Here is a 22,861-nt window from a genome sequence, read left to right as displayed (position 1 = left end):
TTTAAAGGAAGCCAATTCGAATTTTATTACAAATTAAATTTTGAAATTTAATACAGATTACATGAAGTGTATAGATAATCATAAAGGTCACATTGAACACTTGTGTTTATTGTTATTTTTCTTGTTAACTTGATTAGACTGAGAAAACATGTTATATCATAGGTCAATATGCTGATAAGCTTTTATTGTATTTTAAGGATTTAATAAATTTTGGTAAAACTTAGATATCACGGAAACCACTTAGAGCGTTACTTTTTTTTCCGTAATCTACTCGCTTAGTAGTTCACCAATGTTTTTTTTTTTGGTGCGGAAATGCTTTGTTCAAAAGTTTGCTTTTCCACATTTATTTCAATACTTGACTCTCTTACGAGACCGTGGAGCGAACAGGGGTGCTGGGTGGGATAAATAAAAATAAATTGAGGTAAGCTGAGGTAAGTTTAGGTAAATTTAGGTAAGTATATAGCAAAATAAACTTAGTTTTTTTGGATTAATCTATTTATTAACGGAAATCACCATATTCCAAACGAATTATATTTAATAAAGCTTCCATTGGGTCGATATTGATTTTCCGACAATAGCGACGCCAGAGTTCTTCACACAGAACATCAGCGAATTGAGTTTCCGGTATAGATCGTCCTTTCAATTTTCGCTTCAATACGTTCCACTCACATTCTATCCTTTGTGTATGTGTCCCATCCTCAGCAACAAACTCTTTGCTGTGATTTACCGTATGATGACTGTAGCCCAAATTCTTAAGGCCATCATACGCCTTCCAACAATCAGTCCACACATCGGATCCTTCAACTACATGTTTCTGAATGTTGGGCAGCAGAACCTCCGCACTACGCTTGTTGTCAGGACATAGTACACAACGCAAATCTTCCGATCCTTCCGCTATTATGCCTAGAACCCAATGCCCATTAAGAATCCTTCCCCTGTTATATTTTCTATGACCAAACATAGACTCATCAATCTAAAATGTAATACTATTTATTTACCAATGTATTTATGTAAAATTGAATCATAAAGAGATACTGGAACTAACCCGAACTAACCTGAACTACAACACCTTGACCTCCAGTTTTAGGCATTTGTTCCTGCATTTTGGAGAAAGCTTCTGTTACCATTTCCCTACAATATCTTACACGATTGGAAATTGTGTCTGTAGCAAGCAGCTTTTCCCCATCTTGCGTACAAGCTCGCTGGATTTGTTCATAACTTGAACCGTGAGCGTAATGGTAAAGTATACTAGTATAAAAAGATTAAATTAAAAAATATATATATATTTATTAATTAATACTTACATGAATTCACTTTGAATTGAAAGCCGAGAATTTTCAAACCATGTGCCATTGGAGACGAATATGTCAGGTCGACATTTATTCCGTTTTGGACATCAATATCGACCCAAATTAGTGTCAGAGTCAAAATAATGCGAAAAACGCGTAACTGGTTTGGAATGACCTTTTGTTTTGCTTCTACAAAATGGCGGCTTCGGAAGAAGTCCTTCTCGTAAAGCTAGTTGACAGCCTTCTTCACGGGTTTTAGGCAACATATTATCAAACCATTTATATTCCATGATTCCAACTTTAAATTTCCAAATAAAATCGTTTACCTATATCGATCCTATATAGGTCGGACTTTCTGCGCCTACCATCATAAACCCAACCGTCGGGCGTATACCTATATCGGTCCCTTTTATTGGGGCATTGGAGACACGCTAAATTGCGGATCTCAGCATTAGTTCAATTTAGACTGCGTCTATTCACAAGTAGCGTATTTCCCATAACATAAAACAACCTTCGCTATGGCTTTTTGGGTGTCGTCGTCACTCCCTCCACATAAAATCTCCCCAACAAATACTGACATACATTGGCGTAGCTTAAGGGACTAACTACGGCTAGTTTAAGATTAAACTTAACTAATTACCTAACTCAAGGCACCAACAATACTACAACTTACCTCAATTTATTTTTATTTATCCCACCCAGCACCCCTGTTCGCTCCACGGTCCCGTAAGAGAGTCAAGTATTGAAATAAATGTGGAAAAGCAAACTTTTGAACAAAGCATTTCCGCACCAAAAAAAAACATATTGGTGAACTACTAAGCGAGTAGATTACGAAAAAAAAGTAACGCTCTAAGTGGTTTCCGTGATATCCAAGTTGATCCTAAATTTTAATCCATCGTTTATGATTGCCCCAAATTTATCTATCAATGGGTCGTAAAGACGCACACCATTGTCTCAATTGAAATATCACTTACTCAAAATTACAAGGTTCTAAGCAACATAAGATGCGAATTGAGGTAAACAGGTTTTAAAATATTCTCATCGATATTTGTAATAAATTAACTTTTTATCTATAAAACTTTAATGCTATGTTGTTCCAATGAATCTGAATAATAAGTTGTCGCATTAAAAAATGAAAAAATATATCATAGTTACCTGTATTTTCAAAAATAAAAAACGACTTATAACTTTGATATCCCTGATAAAAACTTTATTTTATATTAATATGGTTTTTAATATTTTATATCATGTCAATATGAGTATCATACAACTTTGTTGCAGTTTAAATTTAGAAAAATGAGGATAAATATTCGAAAAAATAACACAAAAGAGAAAATTCGACTAAAGTAATAGTTAAAAAAAAACAAAACTGAACAAAAGCCTTCATTGGTGCTAAAGCGTACCTAGTTTATTTTTTTCTTCTTGGATATATTGTTTTGAGGAAGTATGGTGTTATAATATTGTATATCAACTTCCGGCATCCATCGAACCATTGACCGTGGGGCGTCAATCTTATTCTGAGGCAATACAGTTTGTGTTGTATCCTTTTTTATTATAGAACTACAGGTAAAACTTCTTTACTATTTTGGTCAGCAGTATCGTGGGCGACTTTAACGGTTTTTTTTCTGGATTTTAAATAAACTGACTTAAAATTGAGTTTGAGGAAAGACGTTTTATATTTTATTTCAAAAAAGCATTTTGAAAATTCCAAGCATGCTATTTTGGAAAAAGGTACTTCTTTATAATTAATTTCCACGAAATGTGAATTAAAATTAAAAAATTCATTCGCCGTCATTTGAATTATTTTATATGGTTTTCGCGTCTTAACATTGATATTCTGATATTCGTTAATAAAAATTGTATAGGGTTCTATGTCTGTTCATGAGTATACATACACCTTTATAATGACAGACAAGGGTTATAAAATAACATACACTTTTGGTTTTTTCCTTCTAGTATTTTTTGTATGCATTATATTTGTACGAAACAAAGTTCTAAGTGTACCTTAGAAACATACAATTTTGTAATAATACAAAAACCATTTTTTTTCATTTTTGTAACATAGAACCTTGCAATTTTGGGTGAGTGATATATCAAACACTAGTGGAGCAAATATTGACATATTATATATTTTTGAAAAGGAAAAAATTGGCGGAATCCAAATGTGCATTAATATACATAGTATATAATATATAATATATAGAGGGTCCCATTAAACAAAACTTAACTATGATTGATTTCTTCGCAATCCGATATTCATTTGTTTTTTCTAATATCATATCACAAAAATATTCGTCAATGTATAAAACTTTAATATAAAAATTTTTTACTTTTGTATAAAAAACTTTTTCCCAATTTCAATAATAAACTCACAGTAACTTGTCAAATTATAAAAATTAACCCTGTTCAACGAGTACAGGCCGTAAATCCTTCCGATCATCAAGCACGTTTGGTTTTTTGCCGCTGGTTTCTACGAATTAACATTGAAGACTTTGTTTTCTTGCCAATGTTCTTTTTACTGATGAGGACGAGTTCACACGAAGTGAAATTGTTAATATTCATAATAAGTATGTTTAGGCCGACGAAAATCCCCGTCTTCTAATGAAATCTGAATATCAGACACGTTTTTCATTAAATATTTGGATGAATATTGTGGGCGACAGGTTTCTATTTCCTGTTTTTTACCAAACCTGTTAACAGGCGCTTTTACCTAAACTTTTTATAGAACATAATGGGTGATCTTTTGGACATTCCTTTAAACCAAACCAAAGACAACAAATGTCATTTCAGAACGATGGTGCTCCACCTCGTTTTTTTGATTGCCTTTAGAGAACATTTACACCAAACTTTTACAAGAGCACACTTTTACAAGGTAACAAAAACCGGACTTGTATTATAGCCTGTAAAATCTTCTGATTTAAACTATCTAGATATGTTCCTTTGAAGATATTTGAAAACATTAATGTATGATACTTCTGTAAATAGCCTCGAGGAGCTGCAGTTATGAATTAATCAAAAATACCAACAAATCCGAGCCAATGAAGAGTTTTAGAAAGAGTTCGAGTAAACTTGAGACAAAGATGTCCTGCCTGCTTCGAAATGGAGGAAGGGCACATTGAATATTTTATGTAAATTTATTTTTTGTTTTTGCTAGAAACTTCTTTTATTTGTTTTCACATAATAAATAAGTAATAAATAATTGGAAATAAATGTTTCAAAAAAGAATATTCCATATTTCCGAAAACGTTACTTTACGGACCCACATTTACTAAGACTTTTATTTATTTTGATCCATATTATTACTTCTTTAAATATTTTACACTTTTTTGAACATCCTGTATAGTATATTTCATTGCGAGTCGGGAAAATAGTAATTTTCCGTGTACGCGCGACAGTTTTCCGTGTTGGACTTCGCCTCACACGGGAAGTACTCGTATGTAAGTACGGGAAGAAACACTTCGGATTGGTAATTAACGATACTTTTTATTATTACACTCTGAAAACCACAATATATAGGTGTCTCAAATTGAGTTACTCGGATTTTTTTAATGTGTAAATAACTGTAAAAAAATCCTGTAGTTTTGATTTATCCTGTTATTTATGTTAATAGCAGAAACTAACTCTATAAAGCAGAATATTTAATTGACTCAAAAGAACAATAAGGAATATCGTTCATACAATTTTGTATCTTCTTTTTTTCATAAAAATCGTTAATAAAAGAAGCTTGCCTATGTCGGTGTCCTTAACTTCAAACCTAATCATATCGTTATTGTTTTAACCATTGAAGTCCCTTTTGTGCTCATACATTGGTTTTATCAATAATTAGCTTCGTGCAATATCTCTAACGTTCTTTTCAATAAATCTATTTATTCATAATGGACATTTAAAGAGTCCTCACAACCCTCTTATAAGGTCATATGCACCGATGATGGAGTAAATGCATAAGAAAATATTAATAATAATTTGTCTATTGTTACAAAAATGAGCACTTAAATTGTTTTTACCTGAATATTTGATAACTTAATTTAAAAACTTGATTAAAAATACCCTGATTTTGAATCAGGATCATCATCACCAATCCTGGAATGGTAATTCCTTGTATATGTGATAAAGAGATTCGCGAATCATTTTTGGTTGTAGAATCTATCTCTGGCAGCTGGGGAATTCCCTTTAAAACACCCTGTATAAACTAATATCCTAACTTCTTCTTTTTTTACAGAGTTTCCTCCTCAACGCAGAATCAAACGAAGCCACAGCAGGATTCCTGCCAATGATAGATGAGGCCTTAGAATTTATTTTCGCAGAAAACAACGGCCCTTTCCTGATAAATGTCACCGTTAGAGATTACTTATTCGACGGAATAAGGTTCTGCAAGAACGGATGTGTTGATGATGGATTTGTAGCCAAAATGGTTTGCGATAAAATCAAGGAAAGACTCAATGTTATCGATGAAATGAGGCTAGTTGGGAACGATATCGTGTATTCAACTTTTTACCATGTAAGTACAGGTACAGTACAGGGTGGTCCACATAAAATGGTCCACTACCTTATCTTAAAAACAGTAAAATTTAGAAAAAAATTTAATATAAAAGTTATTCAATTTTTCATAAATTTTTATTTTTTAATATTTTCGTAGTTACATGATGGTCTAGAAAATCGTGGAATGATAAAAATTAATTTACAAAATTCTATTGTTTAACTATATTTTAAATTGATACATTACTAATAAATGACCAGATAAATATGTAATCAGTAATTTAAATAGAAAAAAATGGTGATTAATAATATTAATCAACTAAGTGTGTCAGATCTCTTCGGTTTAGATATATAACCTCATACCATACCCCTATATAACCTCATAACCACCATATATGTATATGTATACCATTTGAAAGAGAATTAAAAGAATTCTTAAAAAAATAACAGATGTCCCATTAAAAAGTCGAGTTTGAGATACTTAAAATGTCAAAAGTTTTGATACTTTCTTTCCATATCGTCTATAAAATTTCTCAAAAACTAAAAATATACTCTAGTTGAACTACCCTTTGTTTTCAACTGGACAAGTTGTCAGACAATTCAATTTATACTTTGTGAATTTAATGAGAATTTTCAGAAGTTTATTTTTCCTTTGATCTTTACTTTAAATTGAATTAACTCAAAAACTGCTAACAATTTTACATATTTAATAATAACAAATAATATAGTAATAACATAATAGTAATAATAAAAAATACTTAAAATTACAAGCAAAATTAGTATCCGTAACAAAATGTAGGGTATTCCAATAAAAAAATGCATTTTTGTCACACCAAGATTTTTAAGCCACATGAACCAACTTCAAAAATATGAAAAAATAAAAATTCATAAAAACTGTATAACTTTTATATTAAATTTTTTTTCTAAATCTTACGGTTTTCGAGTTAAGGTAGTGGACTATTTTACGTGAACCACCCTGTACATTTTTACTTAAGGGAGAAGACCCATATTCACATAATAATTACCATGAAATTAAGCTACAAAAAGTGTTAAAAATGGAACACTACTTCGGTTTTTTTCTTAGTTAAACAGTTAATATTTTCGCAAGTATTTGTAATAGAAATTGTGTGGAGTGAACATTGCCTTTTACATTTACCTTTTCTTATAGCGTAATAATACCCATCAAGACTACATAACAGTAAATTCTGGTAGGAAAAACAATCAAGAAATTGGAGCAATGACACATTTAAACAATAAATCCTTTGTAAAAGCCTGGCTTAACAACAAGTATCAGTGCAATAAAGTGGTTGGAGCAACTAGTGTTTTTCCCATAAATTTAAGCTCCAAGACCAAATTTCAAAGCTTTTCTCCTGATATTTGCAGGTAAGTTCCAGTTCTAAAAAACCTCAAAATGAAAGAACCTTCTTCGACTTTGGAATTGTCCCATCTTGAGTTTCATTATAGTTTCATTATATGATTTATTCATTATCCAACTATGTTTTTGGTTTATTTTACCCTACCCAGCACCCCAATTCCCTCCACGGTCTCGAAAACTTGCAGATAGTGTAGATACTTATATGAAAAATATTGAAAAAAAAAGAAAAAAATGTGCAATTTTTTGCAAAGAATCATGCATTACAATATCAAACAAGTCATTTTTTCAAAAAAGAAATTATTCATTTTTGTTGGGCTAAAGTGATATGAATCTAAAATGTCTTCTAACGTTAATTAACATCTGAGGCGTAATCGATCCAATCGCAAATATTATTCTACTTTTTAAGATAGTTAGATCAAATGGTTTTGAATCCCCATAAGAAGTCTAATGTCGTAAGATCAGGTGATCATGCTGATCATTCTAAGAATCCTCTCTTTCTAATCCACCATTTGGAAAAGTTAAGTCGAGGTACTACCAGACATTAATGTAGTAATGTGGTGGTGTTCCATCTTGCTGAAACCATATCACATTAACTGGAATTTATGGGTTCGCTTAATCAGGATATAAGTTTGCCAAAGTTGGTACGACATTATTTTGAACTAGTATTAATAATTATCTTCATTCACGTTTCCATTGATGAAGAAAGGACCTATGATATGATTTTCAATTACCTCTGTCCAAACATTAACCTTTGCAGGGTTTTGTGTGTGTGATTCCCTCATCCAGTGAAGATTGTCTTTAGACCTGAAAGGACAGTTTTGACGATTAACATAACATTGAAGTGCAATTGTGGACTCATCAGAAAACATACCATTTTCTTATTGAATAACACCGTTATCTAATCTTTGCATCATTTGTTCACAAAAATACGTTCTTCTATCAAAATCGTCTTCATGGAGTTCCTGAATTGGTATTATTTTATAGGGTTGCATTTTATTAATTTTACCTTGGGATATAGGCAGAAGATCTGGATTGTTTTTTTTTAAATAAAGGAGCAACTTCGGCCTTTGATCATATTCTATTTTCATAACCAATCATCTGTAGAATTGTAATGTTATGCGTTTCTCTTAAATAAACCATGTTATAAATTGCAGAACACTGACAACTCGACATTTCCAATAAAACTAACAAAATCTATTTCCTTGATACTGTGGAGAAAAATAAATCCAAATCGAAAAAAACCTAATAAAATGTTATTTTATTTTTTATTGTGTGACTTGTTTAATTTTAACACTTTTCAAGAGGGTAACAGATTTAAGGTATGTATTTTAAACATCTCATAGTAGATCAAAATTGATTTGTTTTGTTATTTTATTACATTGTCAATAACGAAACGGTATCAGTTATTAAATGCAGTTATTAAATTTAGATTGTTGTAGAAAATGTCGTGAATTATATTTTTTTCTTTTAATTTTTGCAGTGAAGTTGTGAAGTGAAACCATAGCAGTTTTGAATAGAGAATGAAAACACCTTTCAAATGAGGTATCACAAGTTCATACTTTTGAATTTAAAAATTTTAGGGTTGCAACTGTCCCACAAAGGGGGTTAAATTTAGGGATGAAGTTTTTACGTTGCAAGATGTAATTTCAAAGTCTAGAATTAACGTGTTTTGGTTTTTTTTCACATATGTTCAAATATACAAATATTAAATTTATTCCATTTGGCTGTTCCACCCTTTACGTGTATTGCTGTCGATGGTGTTCGATCCCTTCGTCATTTCGTGTTGACCTTCTATGGCCTTTCCTGTTGTGCTTATCTCAGGAACTAGTTTCTGATGATGCACTAATTTTTTAATTCGGCAGGCCCTCGCTCAGGTTTTACTTATTGAACAACCGTCTTTCTGCCATCCGGGTATATTACTTCTCTCTTCTTCCTCCGGAGTTAGTCAGACTGACTCGGGGAAGAAGGCACTAGAGGTCACCACGTGAAGGTGCGGATAGGTCTGTGATCTCCAAGTTCCTGTTCTGATATAGTCCGAAACAAATCTGAAAATCAAGTATCTGCCGAATTAAACTTTTGCGTTTTTCAATAAGTTTTTTTAATTTTAGGTCAATAAAATTTGAATTTGCAAAGATGGAAATGGTGGGACTCATTAAAGGCTATACTTACTTTGCTTCAAAAAGCAGCTTCAACAATTCAAAGAATGTGCTGGAGAACCGGTGTTATTGTACTAACAAGACACAGAATTTGGACGGTAATTTTGGATGTTTGTATGATGGGGTTACAGATATTACCACATGCCAAGGTAATAACATTTTATGTAATTTGGTATTGTCTTAGGACATTCATGGAAAATCATAACTATACGTCTGAAATAGCGAAGCATAGAAACAATAATTTAAATTAATTACAATGCGGAATCATGGAGAATTATATTATTTAGTTCAAAGTAGATTTAATTTTAGGAAGTGTATTTAATGAATATTTTTCAATTAATTTACAAAAGATAACGAATGAAAGATCGGTGTCTGAATCGAAAAGAAGTTGGATTTGTACCTGAAACAATGATAATCAAATCGGGTCCTGCGTTTTAAAGACTCTCAGTATTTAGATACCTAGGTACCTATAATAAAAAACATGTATCATAAGACACCCTGATTCCTCATCTTCCAAGTTTAACAATTCTTGAAGTGGCTTCTTCAAAAGGTAGTGGGATTACATTATACTCGTATGTAGAATATTTCTACATGTTCATATAATCAAATTACTCTAACTTTACTGCAGATTTAATGCTTTCCTTAGCATCTTTGCAATTTAAGTCGATTCAGGTTTATTCAGATTTAAACCACAAATTTACAGAAAACTCTTCTCCTCTCGTGTATGAAAAAACATTTTTTCTAAGTTAACTCAGGTTTACATTCCTTTCCTCTAGTTTTCGCAAGTTTATTTATATCCCTCCTATTTCCCTTAATTTCTCTACAAATATGAAATAGTTCTATTTCAGTTTTAAAACAAAAAATAATAGGACACATTTCTCTTTAGGTGCACAAGACACTAACTCTTGCTTAAGGTAGTTTAGCTTTACATTTTTCCTCAACGGCCCTTCAAATTAGTTTTAAATCAATTACAAGTCAAAAGTATGACCGAAACACTTTTCTGCCTGTAAATAAAACTGTCCTATTTTCTCCTGTTAGTTCTACTTTTTCTTATTCTTAATTTGTCTACAAGTCATTACTAATACGAACAAACCTCAAAAAATACTCTTTTTGTGTTCTTATATTTTTGCAGATTATTTATTTTGTCAACTCTTCTACAATTGCCCTTTTCAGAAAAACGTTTAACGTTATGAAAAATATTCAAGATATCTTTTTTTTTCACAGAAATATGAAGCATTGGGAAAATTATTTTTATTTTTTTCATCCGTATGATATTTTTTATTTAAAATGTTTAGGGTCATAGCTATGGGGACGCCACTGGTGAACTTTGAAATATTGTTTTCCCCTTAAAAGTGATGTTAAAAGATGTGTTTCTGCATCTATTTTACGCTCCTCAATTTCCATAACGTTCCATAATGTTCAATGCCAAAACAGACTTATTAGGAAAAAACTAAAAAAATTATCATTTTTTATCACCCAGTATTTTAAACAGAAACGAAAACGAACCCATGTTTGTATGAACTTTTTTCTTATTTTGGTCAAAGAAACCTATAGTAAGCAGTTGGCAAACTTATTTTGATACACCCTGTTTACAGGATATTTCAAATTCGACCCTTACCATTGGGATTTCAGAAACTAGAGGAGATATAAAGTTTAAATGGATGCAAAATTGCGTAATTTAGCGTTTGATCAAATGTCGTTTTCAAATTTAAATTTTCTGAGTACTTCAGAAGATATCCGAAAAAAACTAAAAATTGAACATTTTTTTAATATTTTTTTTAGCATAATTTGACAAGGAAACAAAACCACAAGTACATTTTCATTACCATTTTTTCTCAGCTACACAATGACGTTTTCAGATTTGCCATCCGACTATTTTTCTGTCAAAAAATCAAATGTAGCACCCATAAGAAATAATAAAGTTGATGATGGTAGCCGAAAAACGAAACGTCGGATTGCTTATGGTTTTGGGCTTTCAAAAAAGGGGAAATAAAAATAATAAGAAATCAGGAGCAGCTCACGAATTTCTATCAACAGATAAGAGTTGTAATTGAATTTATTTTTAATGGCATGAAAACTTCAAAGTCAATAATTTCATGGTATAGAGGCTGGTCTTCTTCAAAATCCTTTGTTGCATTAAATGGAAAAAAATGAACTGAAACTATCAATATATCTTAAATAATAACGATTGCCTTGTTTTTTTCATAGCTTGTCCTTAAGAAAATTTTATTTACAGGAAAAAACGTGAGAAACGGTTTAAGGCGAAAGGGCAAATTCTCAATAAAAATTGAACCTTTGATAAGTATCTCGATTAATGTAAGGTTTAGAAGTGTAAGATTTTACAAATCAAAGAAGATATTTTTCTGTAAATAGTTTCCGTGTTTAGAATTTTTTACTTATTTTCCCTGGTAATTCTAGCAGATTTTTTTCTGTAAAATGCTGTGTAACAGATTTTGACAACATCTGAACAACAAAGTTGTCTATATAATTTTCCAAAAGTATTAATATATGTAAGTGTTCAGTAATTGTAACCATAAGAGGGATTGCATTCTGTGATTAAGACACTAAGGCACTGAGAGAAGTAATCAAATGGTACCAATTTTCAAATAACGGTAAGTACAATGTTTTTTTATGATATGAATAAATTGAAAACATATTATGATTAATAATATTAAGTGAGTAACAATGAAAGAAGATTCTCCATTCAAGGAAATGAATATACTTCATTACAATAATTGACCACAAAATGGCAATTACTCGGTTAAATACCATATAACAGCGAAAATAACTAAATTACAGTTAATAAGTGGTTAGTTATATCTTTCCAGGTATTTCATCTGAATAACTTCTAAAAGAAAATGAGGAATTGGATAATTTAAACTATACAAGGTGTTTCATGATAATATGTCAAAAATTCAGGGGGTGAATTTGTGGATAATAATAAGCAAAAAGTCTATATAAATATGGGTCCATTTTCGATTCTTATCTGAAATACAGGATAATAAAAAATTATTATTTTTACATTTTTTTCCTAATGAGTCCAAGCAAAACTGGGTTTACTAATGTAAACAATATTTTTAATTACACCAGTCTCTATTCATATAATCCTGAACATTTTAAATGATTCGCCACTCATTTAAAAAAAATCTAAATGCGCCATATTTCTATGGAAAAAGAGTCTTTTGAATACTTTTCATAACGTTATCCGTTTGAATGGAAAAAATATAGAAAAAACATTATTTTCTGACTAATACACATAAATAACACTATAAGACAAAGTTAGGTATATTATCTTACTTATAAAAGAACAATTAAATAAGGTGTTGAAAATGTTTCCACCTGCCAGAAAGTATGTAAAAGAAAGTAAAAGAAGGAAATTACTAGTGAATGATGTTTTTTGTTTAAAATGTTCAAGATCACGTCTATTGGAACGTCATTGGTGAAAACAAAAACATGTTTTAAAAAAATGTGTTTTACACCTCTTTTGCCTTCCTCAATTTTTATAAAAATACTGAATGCTTGATGGAGGATGTTGAATAGACTTATTAGGCAAAAACAAAAGAAATTCTTACTCTGCATTTCAGAGAAGAAGCAAAAATGGACCCATGCTCATATGAATATTTTTTCTTAAAATCACTCACAGATTCACCTCCTGGATTATTAATATATTATTCTAAAACACCCTGTAAACAAAGAATCATTTGTTGTCGTATAACTAAGCCAGCTATATCGCTAATAGATCAACATCAACTCTTGCAAGGGGAATAGAATTCATATTACGCTTCTTGTACTTGATAGATCATTATGTGTGTCAAAAAAATAATTACTTTAACGACATAGTCAGAAGTCAATGCACTCAACTAATTTACAAACAAAGAAATGGCAAGACCGCCCACTGACCAGTTGTCTTCTTCAGTCAAGCAGTCTGACACAGCAAGAACTTAAACCATACAAAGAAATATTTATTATTTAAACAGTTATGAGAAACAGGTATTTCAAATAAACGGTATATGTATATATTATGACTTTACCTCTTCTGGACGTCAGTCCAACAATGTTTTTCATGCGAGTGTCTATAACATTTGTATTGATCTTGTGCGTAGTGTTTGCTAAGATTTATCAGCGATGCGACCTGGCACGAGAACTGCGAAATTTAGATATATCAAATGATGAGATACCAACGTGGATATGTATTGTGCAACACGAGTCTAACTATAACACCTCTGCCATGAACCCCGCAAGTGGAGACCACGGGTTGTTTCAAATATCGCAGATATATTGGTTAGTATACCTTGAGTTAGACTTCTTATCTTTCTGGCACCGTCTCTCCTCGTTGTTCCATCACCAAAGCATCTATCGCATATTATCAATCGAGCATTGCTTGGGTCTGCAAAAAAATTATCAATTCAATCGATCTGAAAAATCAACCGTGTTTTATGCAAAGAAACATTTTTTTCTTGAAACGAACATGTTTAATCTGTAGGTTTCGTAGTTAATAGTTATCAATGGTGATTTGAATTGTAAGCTTTTGTACATACAATTTTACTTTATGTAAAGTATTTTGTTTGTGATGTATGTACGGCTAGAATCTTTGATAACGAAATGGGAGTTTTCAAAAATCTTCCACGTCTGTATCTGAGAAACTCAAAAAAGGTTTAATTACCTAAGGTAGTAAATAACGCAAAAATACCTTTTATTGAATAAAAAACTGATATTTTCTGTAAAGTGCAAACAATTGATGGATTGACGAAAATATTCGGACGAGGATTTTTCGCGAATCTGGAAATTTATGCGGACTCAGGAATGGTCGTGATAAGGAATAATAAGGAAATTTCTTTTTAATTCTGAATTCCCCCAAAAGTTACAAAAGTCTTTAAAAATTCGAGAAATGCAAAAAAAAGATAATTTTTGAGGAATCATTATGCTGTGTTATTTTGGAAATTTCTTCCCAATGTTGATGTACTTTCAAAAATTTCGACAAGTCGCTAAAAATCTTTGGAATTCCTAGAAAGCAAGATAAGGCTCGGAAAGAACTGTTTGTTAATTGAGGAGACACCCTGATGAATTATTTATGAACTTTCTTTTAGGGTTTTTAAAGTTTTTCCAAAAACTTATGGAAGTTGTTAAAAATTCTTGAAATATGAAAAAAGAACAAAACCTCTGTGGAAAAACACTACGTCAACTGATGAATGAGCACAATATACAGGGTGTCCTATAACTATAGGGACGCAGATCGGGTGGAGATAGTACATGTAAAAATGAGACATTTGGCATCAGAAAATGCGCAAAAAAATTGTTTTTTTTTGAAAATCATAAATTATTTGAAAAACATTTAAAATAAATTATTGAAATTTTGTCGACTTGGATATTTTTATACTATACACAAGATATAATTATCGGTTTTGATGTAGTGTTAAGAGAGCGCCACCTACATGTAACATGTTGTATAAATGTTACCATCATTTTTTGTAAAAAGTTTTTTTGCAATTTTTTATTGAAAATTATGAAAGCTTAAATATTTTGACATATAAACATTTATTTTAGTGAATAAATTATGCAAAAAACTTACACTTTTATTTAAATTTTACGTTTTAATAAAAATAACAAAATAGTGATAAACAAACCGCATAACAAAACATAAAACGAATAACTTATTTCAAAAGGTGTTGGAAATGACCTCCATTAACTTCAATGCATTTTTGCTGAGCTTTATTCAAATACTGTCTTATTCTGTTAAAAATATCCGGTCGATTAAAATACCCTCTATTTTCTTAACTATCAATATTTGATACAGACAAGTTGATACCAAATGTCTCATTTTTACATGTACTCTCTCCACCCGCTCTTTGTCCCTATAGTTATGGGACACCCTATATAATTTTGGAATTTTTAAGCAATTTTGAGAACTGAAGAGTTGCTGAAATCTTGTGTATTTCTACAAGTAAAAAAAAATCCAGAAATAACTTATTAAAAATTTCTATTACATAATATCAAAATTTGGAAAATGTATCTACCAATAAATAAATTGGGAGAAACGGAAATAAACAGTAGGTTCAGCGGTATTCATGATTTATCACATTATTCTTATAAAATAAAAGTTTTTTCTTAGCGCGAAATCTATCCGCCGAAAAAGAGAATGTTTTTAATAAATTACTAAAAATTGTGAAAATTCTATTAAAATTGAGAATGGCACATTTTAGTTAGATACAATAATTATCATTCAAAAAGAACCCACAAAGGATAGTTCTTGTGGGCAATTATTATTTCATTTTGATAAGATTGCATAATCTAGATAAGATTGTATTGTAGTATTGCATAAAATTTAGCTTTTGTTTCCTACTTTTTGTGCTTCGTTTTCATATAAATAGTGTAATTTAATCGCTAATCAAAAGGATCATCAGTCAAACTGCAAATTTACTTTTAACATGCATAGATAGAATCATAAACGGATAAAACTTCTTATTACAAAATGAAATTTACGTTCAATGTTTAAATTGTGTCAAGGCTGTCTGCTATAGTTATCTTGGAACCTAATTAAATATGGATATACATACTTAAGATATTATCACTTCATGATAACCATGAGACACAGAACATGGATATCTAATGCTTACTTATTTCCTATTATTAATGCACTTTACCAGATACAAAAATGTTATTTTTGTTATTATTAAAATAGTCACGATATTTTGATGCATAATTAAATCTTTGAAGAAGATTAATGGAACTTTATGAAATTCAAGTTTACAATTTTGAACTTATTGGATTCATTTCCAATAGGGTCTATATTTTCAAGGAAATTTCACTGACTTTTTAAGTTTACCAAATTCTATTAGGTGTACAACTTTGCTTCCGCCGTTTTTGAATAGATGTATGTAGCGGTAAGTAATGATCGAAATAAATAACCCCATGTGGGCATGCAGGAGCCTTGGGCACCTGTTAACATAACCTCATAAAAATATTAGTCTATTTGTGTCTTCATCATAAAGTTATTCGCAATTGAAAATGTCAGTGTACGAGCCAAATTCTCGTCATTTGCGGGAGGTTTTACTTTTCTGCTTCAATATGAAGAAATCTGCTGCTGAGGCTCATCGAATGCTCTCAGATACTTATGGGGAAGCCACTATTAGTGAAAGGACATGTCGTGAGTGGTTTCAGCGCTTCAAGAACGGTGATTTTCACGTCGAAGACCAACATAGCGGTGGAAGAAAGAAGGTTTTCCAAGATGCGAACTTGGAAGCATTACTTGACGAAGACTCGTGTCAAAGTCAACAAGAATTGGCACAATCATTGGGAGTGACTCAACAAACAATCTCAAAACGCCTCAAAGACATGGGAATGATTCAGAAGCAAGGATATTGGGTGCCGTACGAGTTGAAACCAAGAGATATTGACAGGCGTCTGTTCGCTTGTGAACAGTTGCTTGCAAGGCAAAGACGGAAGGGATTTCTGCATCGTATTGTGACTGGGGACGAGAAATGGGTTCATTACGATAATCCCAAACGCAAAAAGACTTGGGGATATCCCGGCCATGCTTCCACGTCGACGGCCAAACCGTCTATTCATGGTTCCAAAATCATGCTCTGTATTTGGTGGGATCAACTCGGCGTATATATTATGAGCTGTTACAACCAACTGAAACAATCACAGGTGCTCTTTATCGAACCCAATTAATGCGTTTGAGCCGAGCATTGAAAAAGAAACGGCTGCAATACAACGAGAGACATGATAAAGTGATTTTGCAGCACGATAATGCTCGACCCCATGTTGCGCAAGTGGTCAAGAAATACTTGGAAACATTGAAATGGGAAGTCCTACCCCACCCGCCATATTCTCCTGACCTAGCTCCTTCTGATTATCACTTGTTTCGATCCATGGCACATGGGCTAGCTGACCAACACTTCCGGTCTTATGAAGAAGTAAGAAATTGGATAGAATCGTGGATCGCTTCAAAAGATGTCCAATTTTTTCAACACGGGATTCGTATGCTGCCCGAAAGATGGGAGAAAGTAGTGGCCAGCGATGGACAATACTTTGGATCCTAAAGGTATAATTCGTTTTTTACAATAAAATCGCGAAATTCGGAAAAAAAACGGCGGAAGCAAAGTTGTACACCTAATAGATTAAATGATAAAAAATTCTATACAATAAATTTTACTATTCCTAGTACAATCAAATCCAAGAATACAAGAACTTTAGTTCCATTGTGGTTTATCCCATGGAATTTTTTTTTTCGTTTAAAATCGATGATATTTTCATTAAGGCAGCTTTGCTATAAGCATAAATATTACTCTTAATGAAGCCATACTCTTTAAAGATTTAAAAATTTATTTACCTAGTTAAAGGCAATTTCAAGTACACAAAGTGTAAAAACAATCAGTAATCACTTGAGTCATTGATGAAAAATCCATTGAAATAATCTTTGGCTTTTTGGCCTGAATGATAGCAAAATGTTCATAGAGTGTACACTTAGCTTATATGATTAAAAATACATATATAAAAAGTACAGATTAATGATTATTTGGGTATAAATCTTTACTTAATTATGAATGTGTCTTATATCGCTCTATCAATTTACCAGATAAGTTATTATCATGCTTCACGCTCTTACACCTATATAATCGACCTATTATTAATTTCTTTTGTTTAATATTCAGTTATATCATTGTAAATTGAAATAGGAATGATTATTGTGTTCATAGGTGAAATATATAGGTAAGGTCAGACATATCCGTTGATCATTAACGAGTGCTTATTAATCTATCAATCGATCAAAATAATGGATCTAAATATTATGCGATTCAAACAAACCCGTTGTATTCACAATTCAGCGCTTGACAGAACTGGATATTAAAAGTTTCATTATTCGAATTTACAACAGGTATAATTCCAAATTATAATATATGGTTATTGCATTTTATACCGGATTAACGGTGGCTTGAGTGTGCCTTTTATGAGCTTTTGGCTTATTTACCAATCCTCTCCCCCTCCTTTTTTTCTAATAATTTTCGACTTTTCTGTGGTATACATACAAAAGTTTCTATTTATATACATGTAGGGTTTTCTGAAGTTGTCTAGGGTTTATTGATATTAACGGATACAATTATGATTTTGCTTGCGGTAACAGTGCTGGTGAGCCACTCGAAAGAAAGAGAACCTTCTGGATTCGGGGCGCTCTTAAGTACTAAACTAAGGGTAATTAAAACAGTGTCGTACCCTGGCTAGAAGGCAATTACCGACTTATAACACCACTTGAGTCGTTACCGTGGTACTAATAACACTTTGTCGGTACATTTCCATAGATGCCGACAAAGTGCGGTCGCGCTTCTCATCCGCGCCAACAAAGGGCGGCTATCCTTTTCCACAAGTACCGACAAAGGGTAGTTAGACGTTAATCATAAAATAGCAGAATCGCATGAAGATAACGATTGCGAAACCCTCTTAATTGACGAAAATACTTGTAACCAGGTTGCGACATACCTGCGTCCTATAGGGGCAACATCAGCCCCCTCACAACTCTTTCATCTTAAATTAACAGACCTAACTTATTTACAACTTAAAGACTTCCGATTGTGCCTCGACTTTATCGTAAAAATGGAGAAATCTTTACATATGTACAAAAGGGTTAGATCTATTCGACCTAAGAATCCCACATACACATATTATTAGTGATAATCGTCTGGGGCCCTATAAATTGAAACCACCTTTTATTTCAATTTTTTCCATTTTTTCATTGGAAACTCTATACTCGGTGTATTTTTAACAATTTGCCGCCCCCAAATTTCCAGAATTGTAAATTAAAAGTAAAAACGTTACTGAGGCACTACTCTACAATAAAGAAGGAAGCTCGTTTGTTTCTTTAAATAAGAAACCTAGGTCAAGTAACACATAATTTTAATGGTCCTCAAATTTCCCGAGCAACCGTGCCGCAATTTTGTTTTTTTTGTTCAAATTTGTTGATAATTCTTAATTTTTCATAAGATGCTCAAAATACATTCCATGATTTTCCACGCAAAAATATAAATGGTTTTTAAACTTTCGCCATACTTCCTCAAACATCTTGTGAAATGTTAAGACAAACTTCTATAATTCTTCGATGTAATATTTGAATAATTTATATAGGAGGCCCGTAAACTACACTTTAAGGTATCCCCAAAGGAAGAAGTCGAGAGGTGTAAGGTCGGGAGATCTAGCTGGTCACTCGATGGTACCTGTCCTGCCAAATCATTTATGAGCAAAATAATTGTCAAGAATCCGTGGAACTGATAAAACATAATGTGAAGAGGTACCATCCTGTTGGAAATGTAATAAATCCCCATTCAACGTTGAGTGTCCATTCTTGTTCGTTCTCCTTTTAATAATTGCTCGGAATTACCTATTTTTTCAACTCAATTTGAATAAAGAAAAAAACATTTTGACACGGTTGCTTAGAGAGTTTGAAGACCTTTAAAATGATGTGTCACTGGACTCATGTTTTCTATTTAAAAAAGAACGAAATCCCCGATATTATCGATCGGGGGTGAACATTTTTTTCATTGTTCGTCTTCCCCTTTCATTCTAAGGTCGACGTGTCTCAGAACTTTTAACTTTAGTTTGCACTTCTAGAAACTTGTGATGTGACAAGTTTTTAAAAATACACCCGATAAAATCATTCTACTGCTATGACTTAACTAAGAGGCAAATTATCAATATTTTGATATTCTAGCCATAAATTTTTGGAAAAATGCTTCGCATTTATTAAAGAAAGTTCTTCATAAAAGGCCGGGCTTGCACCTTCATTGGAGAAGAAAAACTAAAAGAAACTTAGTTGATTGAATTCTGATTTCGAAAATCAAACTCTTAAATACATAAAAATTTACTCAATATAGGGAATATAATAATTTCTTCTACAAAATCACCGTTTTGTTCCAGGTGTTCCCCTCCAGGCAATGGTTACGGCTGCAACTCACCCTGCTTTAAATTTCGGGATGACGATATCACCGACGATCTTCAATGTGTACGCAGAATCTACAACGAACATAAAAGAATTTCCGGAAATGGCTTCAATGCCTGGACCGTATATCCTTTGTACTGTAAAGACGATTTATCCAGTTATATGAGTAATTGTTCTGAACCAGACATTCCATCACAAAACAGCACTGAAAATGAAATTTCTAACGGGCAAGATTTAGATGAGTATGGCTACCATTTCCCTGCATTACCAAGTTTCCCGAAGAAGCAGGAAGAGGAGAATGATGATGGAGAGGTTTTTCCACAGCTTTCTTTTGATAAACATTCCATCAACGATTCGATTCCAGTGAAAGACACAAAAGTCACAGACTTGCTGAGTACTTCGAAGTTGTTGATAACGAATGAAGAGCAAAAGCTGCCTTACTCAAAAATATCTATCCATCATTCAGTTCCAGTTATAGATACGCGTCATGTTATATTTGAGAAACTGCCATATTCCAAACAATCCATTCATCACTTCACTGCCGTGACCAATGAAAAAGTACAGGATGATGCAAAAATTGAAGACATTCTATCAACTACTACTGATCAAGCTAACACAGAAATGACTGATGATAGAAAGCAAGCAGAGCCTGTTAGATTTGATCCTATCTCAACTGTCCCTTTCTTTGTTGATATAGGACTTAAATCAAGTGAAACTTCTTCAAAAATTTCAACAGCCACATTAGAATTAGAAAATTTAAATAATAATCCGAAAAAATTATTAGGAGAAATGTCCGAAACTTTGGCAAATCCCAATGAACAATCAGCTACAGATTTTAAAAAGCAACCAATTGCAAACAGCACTAATCTGAACATATCATATAATTCAAAGACTCTTCGACCACTCGATACCACTATGCTACTCGTAAACATACAACGCAGAATGTCAGATTTGACCCAATTTACTGAGACTTCTTACATGAATGAAGCAACCAGCAGCCGGACCTTTTTCACCTCCACTTTCCCACCTCCTTCCACGACTAAGGACTTTACTTCCACAACGAATCCCAACGCCAGACAATTGACCTTCGCCCCAGATTCTTTCTTCAGTTGGCTCTTCAACAGTCAAACCCTTCCTCCCATCCTCCCACCTGTGAGACCTTCCAGACCTCCAGGTGAACGGCCTGGAAATTTCAACCGTCCAACCACCTTTAGGCCTGTCGGTGAAGGGAGTCCTGGACGACCTCGTCCTACATTACCACGTCCAGTTCGTCCAGGAACAATACCAGAACTGAGCAACACCACAACGAGGAGGCCATTGAGGCCTAACAATATGAACAGACCATTTCCTCAGAGATATCCCCACAGAAGGCCTTTCTATAGACCATGGGGCGCCTCAGAGTTAGTTGAGACCACCACGATAGTTCGTCCTGTTGATATGTTAAATGGTAGCGTTAGTGCTAGTCATGTAGGGAGAAACAGGGATATTGAGGCGGAAAAAGGGGTGGACGTTAGGTTAGATGATAATGTTGTGTTTGTACGAACTAAGTATGGTTACAGGCTATTTAGGACTAGTACGTAGTTCCTTATAGATTTACAGTTTCTTTCCTATTCAAGACTGATTTTCAAGGCTTTATCAAGCTATAATGTGTATACAAGCAACACAAATTTAAGTGGAAACATAGGAATTGTGCCAGTGGGAGAAAGACTACATAAGGTTTAATTTACCTCCGATAGACCAACGAAGTGGGTCGCGAGACTAGCGATCGAAGTGAGTGGAGTCAGTCAAGTTTCTAGATCTCTTATTGTTTCAGAACTATCTATGTACTGATAAAGTTCTAATGATGGATTAATTTTTTTTTTATTTATTTACATCGCTGCATTTTGCTCTGATATTTTTAAAAATTTTTATTGCCGCAAAGGCAGCGAAATCAATACTAATCTCAACATTGAAGTAAAGATGCCAACAGGACTGACTCCACCCACTTCAACCGCTAGTCTTGGATCCATTTCGTTGATCTTTGTTGGAGGCATATTGAACCTCATGCAGTCCTTCTCCCACTTTCATAATCCCTATGTTTCAACTTGAACTGAACTAACCTGAACTGGTGATACCTCTATTTGGTCATATTGAGTTTCGAACATGACCAAATGATTAACGCCAAACATTAGCCAAACATGTTCAAAAACCAAACGTAAAAATGGCATGATCTTCCTAGGTCATTATAACTAAGCAAACAACAAACTTTTATTATCAAACATTCTTCAAAATACGTCACATTGAGATTATTCGAATACCGAATTGCTCCAGTCGGATTTCAAGAATGTGTGGCCTGGTACTACATTTTGAGTTCGAATGTCTTGTGATTAAATTGCATATATAACCTAAAGTGAGAAGACTTTTTGAAGAGAAATTAAAAAATTAATAACTGAATTAGTTAAATATGATATTGATCTGTATCTTCAGGAAAGTTTTCAAATCGCTATTTCTTTGCTTCTACCTGTGATAGGAGAGCTGGAGGAGCTTGTGGAACTCAGTTTCTTTTTAGATCAGTTTTTATAATATCTGATAAGTGATGTTGGTTATATTAAATAGTTTTTATATTTGAAATATAGTACATTGCGTTTCATTT

At 32.6% G+C, this 22,861-nt stretch overlaps 3 protein-coding genes across 3 annotated transcripts in view; 2 read left to right on the top strand and 1 right to left on the bottom strand.

Moving 5' to 3' along the window:
* The window catches only part of LOC136414497 (sensory neuron membrane protein 2-like), a 50,551-nt gene that overhangs the window by 22,359 nt on the left and 5,331 nt on the right, over positions 1 to 22,861 (top strand). Inside the window, exons 4-6 of the mRNA XM_066398546.1 lie at positions 5,509 to 5,787; positions 6,934 to 7,148; positions 9,249 to 9,445. Coding sequence (XP_066254643.1) covers positions 5,509 to 5,787; positions 6,934 to 7,148; positions 9,249 to 9,445 — 691 coding nt within the window. The remainder of the gene's footprint in view (positions 1 to 5,508; positions 5,788 to 6,933; positions 7,149 to 9,248; positions 9,446 to 22,861) is intronic.
* LOC136414390 (uncharacterized) lies at positions 500 to 1,658 on the bottom strand. The gene is made up of 4 exons (XM_066398380.1): positions 1,616 to 1,658; positions 1,305 to 1,533; positions 1,056 to 1,248; positions 500 to 973 (listed from the first exon to the last, which is right to left on the bottom strand). The coding sequence occupies exons 3-4, from the start codon at positions 1,125 to 1,127 to the stop codon at positions 500 to 502; spliced, it is 546 nt and encodes a 181-aa protein (XP_066254477.1). The 5' UTR covers positions 1,128 to 1,248; positions 1,305 to 1,533; positions 1,616 to 1,658.
* Positions 13,188 to 21,931, top strand: LOC136414425 (uncharacterized). The gene is made up of 2 exons (XM_066398428.1): positions 13,188 to 13,577; positions 20,208 to 21,931. The coding sequence occupies exons 1-2, from the start codon at positions 13,318 to 13,320 to the stop codon at positions 21,808 to 21,810; spliced, it is 1,863 nt and encodes a 620-aa protein (XP_066254525.1). The 5' UTR covers positions 13,188 to 13,317; the 3' UTR covers positions 21,811 to 21,931.

This window comes from Euwallacea similis, chromosome 17 (genome assembly GCF_039881205.1).
Source record: "Euwallacea similis isolate ESF13 chromosome 17, ESF131.1, whole genome shotgun sequence".
NCBI lineage: Eukaryota > Metazoa > Arthropoda > Insecta > Coleoptera > Curculionidae > Euwallacea > Euwallacea similis.
The sequence above is the reverse complement of the archived record's forward strand: the minus strand, read 5'-3'. Positions and strand labels throughout refer to the sequence as shown.

Bases quoted from the DNA above. Each gene is read 5' to 3' on its own strand.
- LOC136414390 (XM_066398380.1), bottom strand. From the start codon at position 1,127: ATGGTAACAGAAGCTTTCTCCAAAATGCAGGAACAAATGCCTAAAACT. The intron at 974-1,055 runs GTTAGTTCGGGT...ATTACATTTTAG, and splicing joins GTCAAGGTGTTGTAGTTCAG to ATTGATGAGTCTATGTTTGG.
- LOC136414425 (XM_066398428.1), top strand. From the start codon at position 13,318: ATGACTTTACCTCTTCTGGACGTCAGTCCAACAATGTTTTTCATGCGA. The intron at 13,578-20,207 runs GTTAGTATACCT...GTTTTGTTCCAG, and splicing joins CAAATATCGCAGATATATTG to GTGTTCCCCTCCAGGCAATG.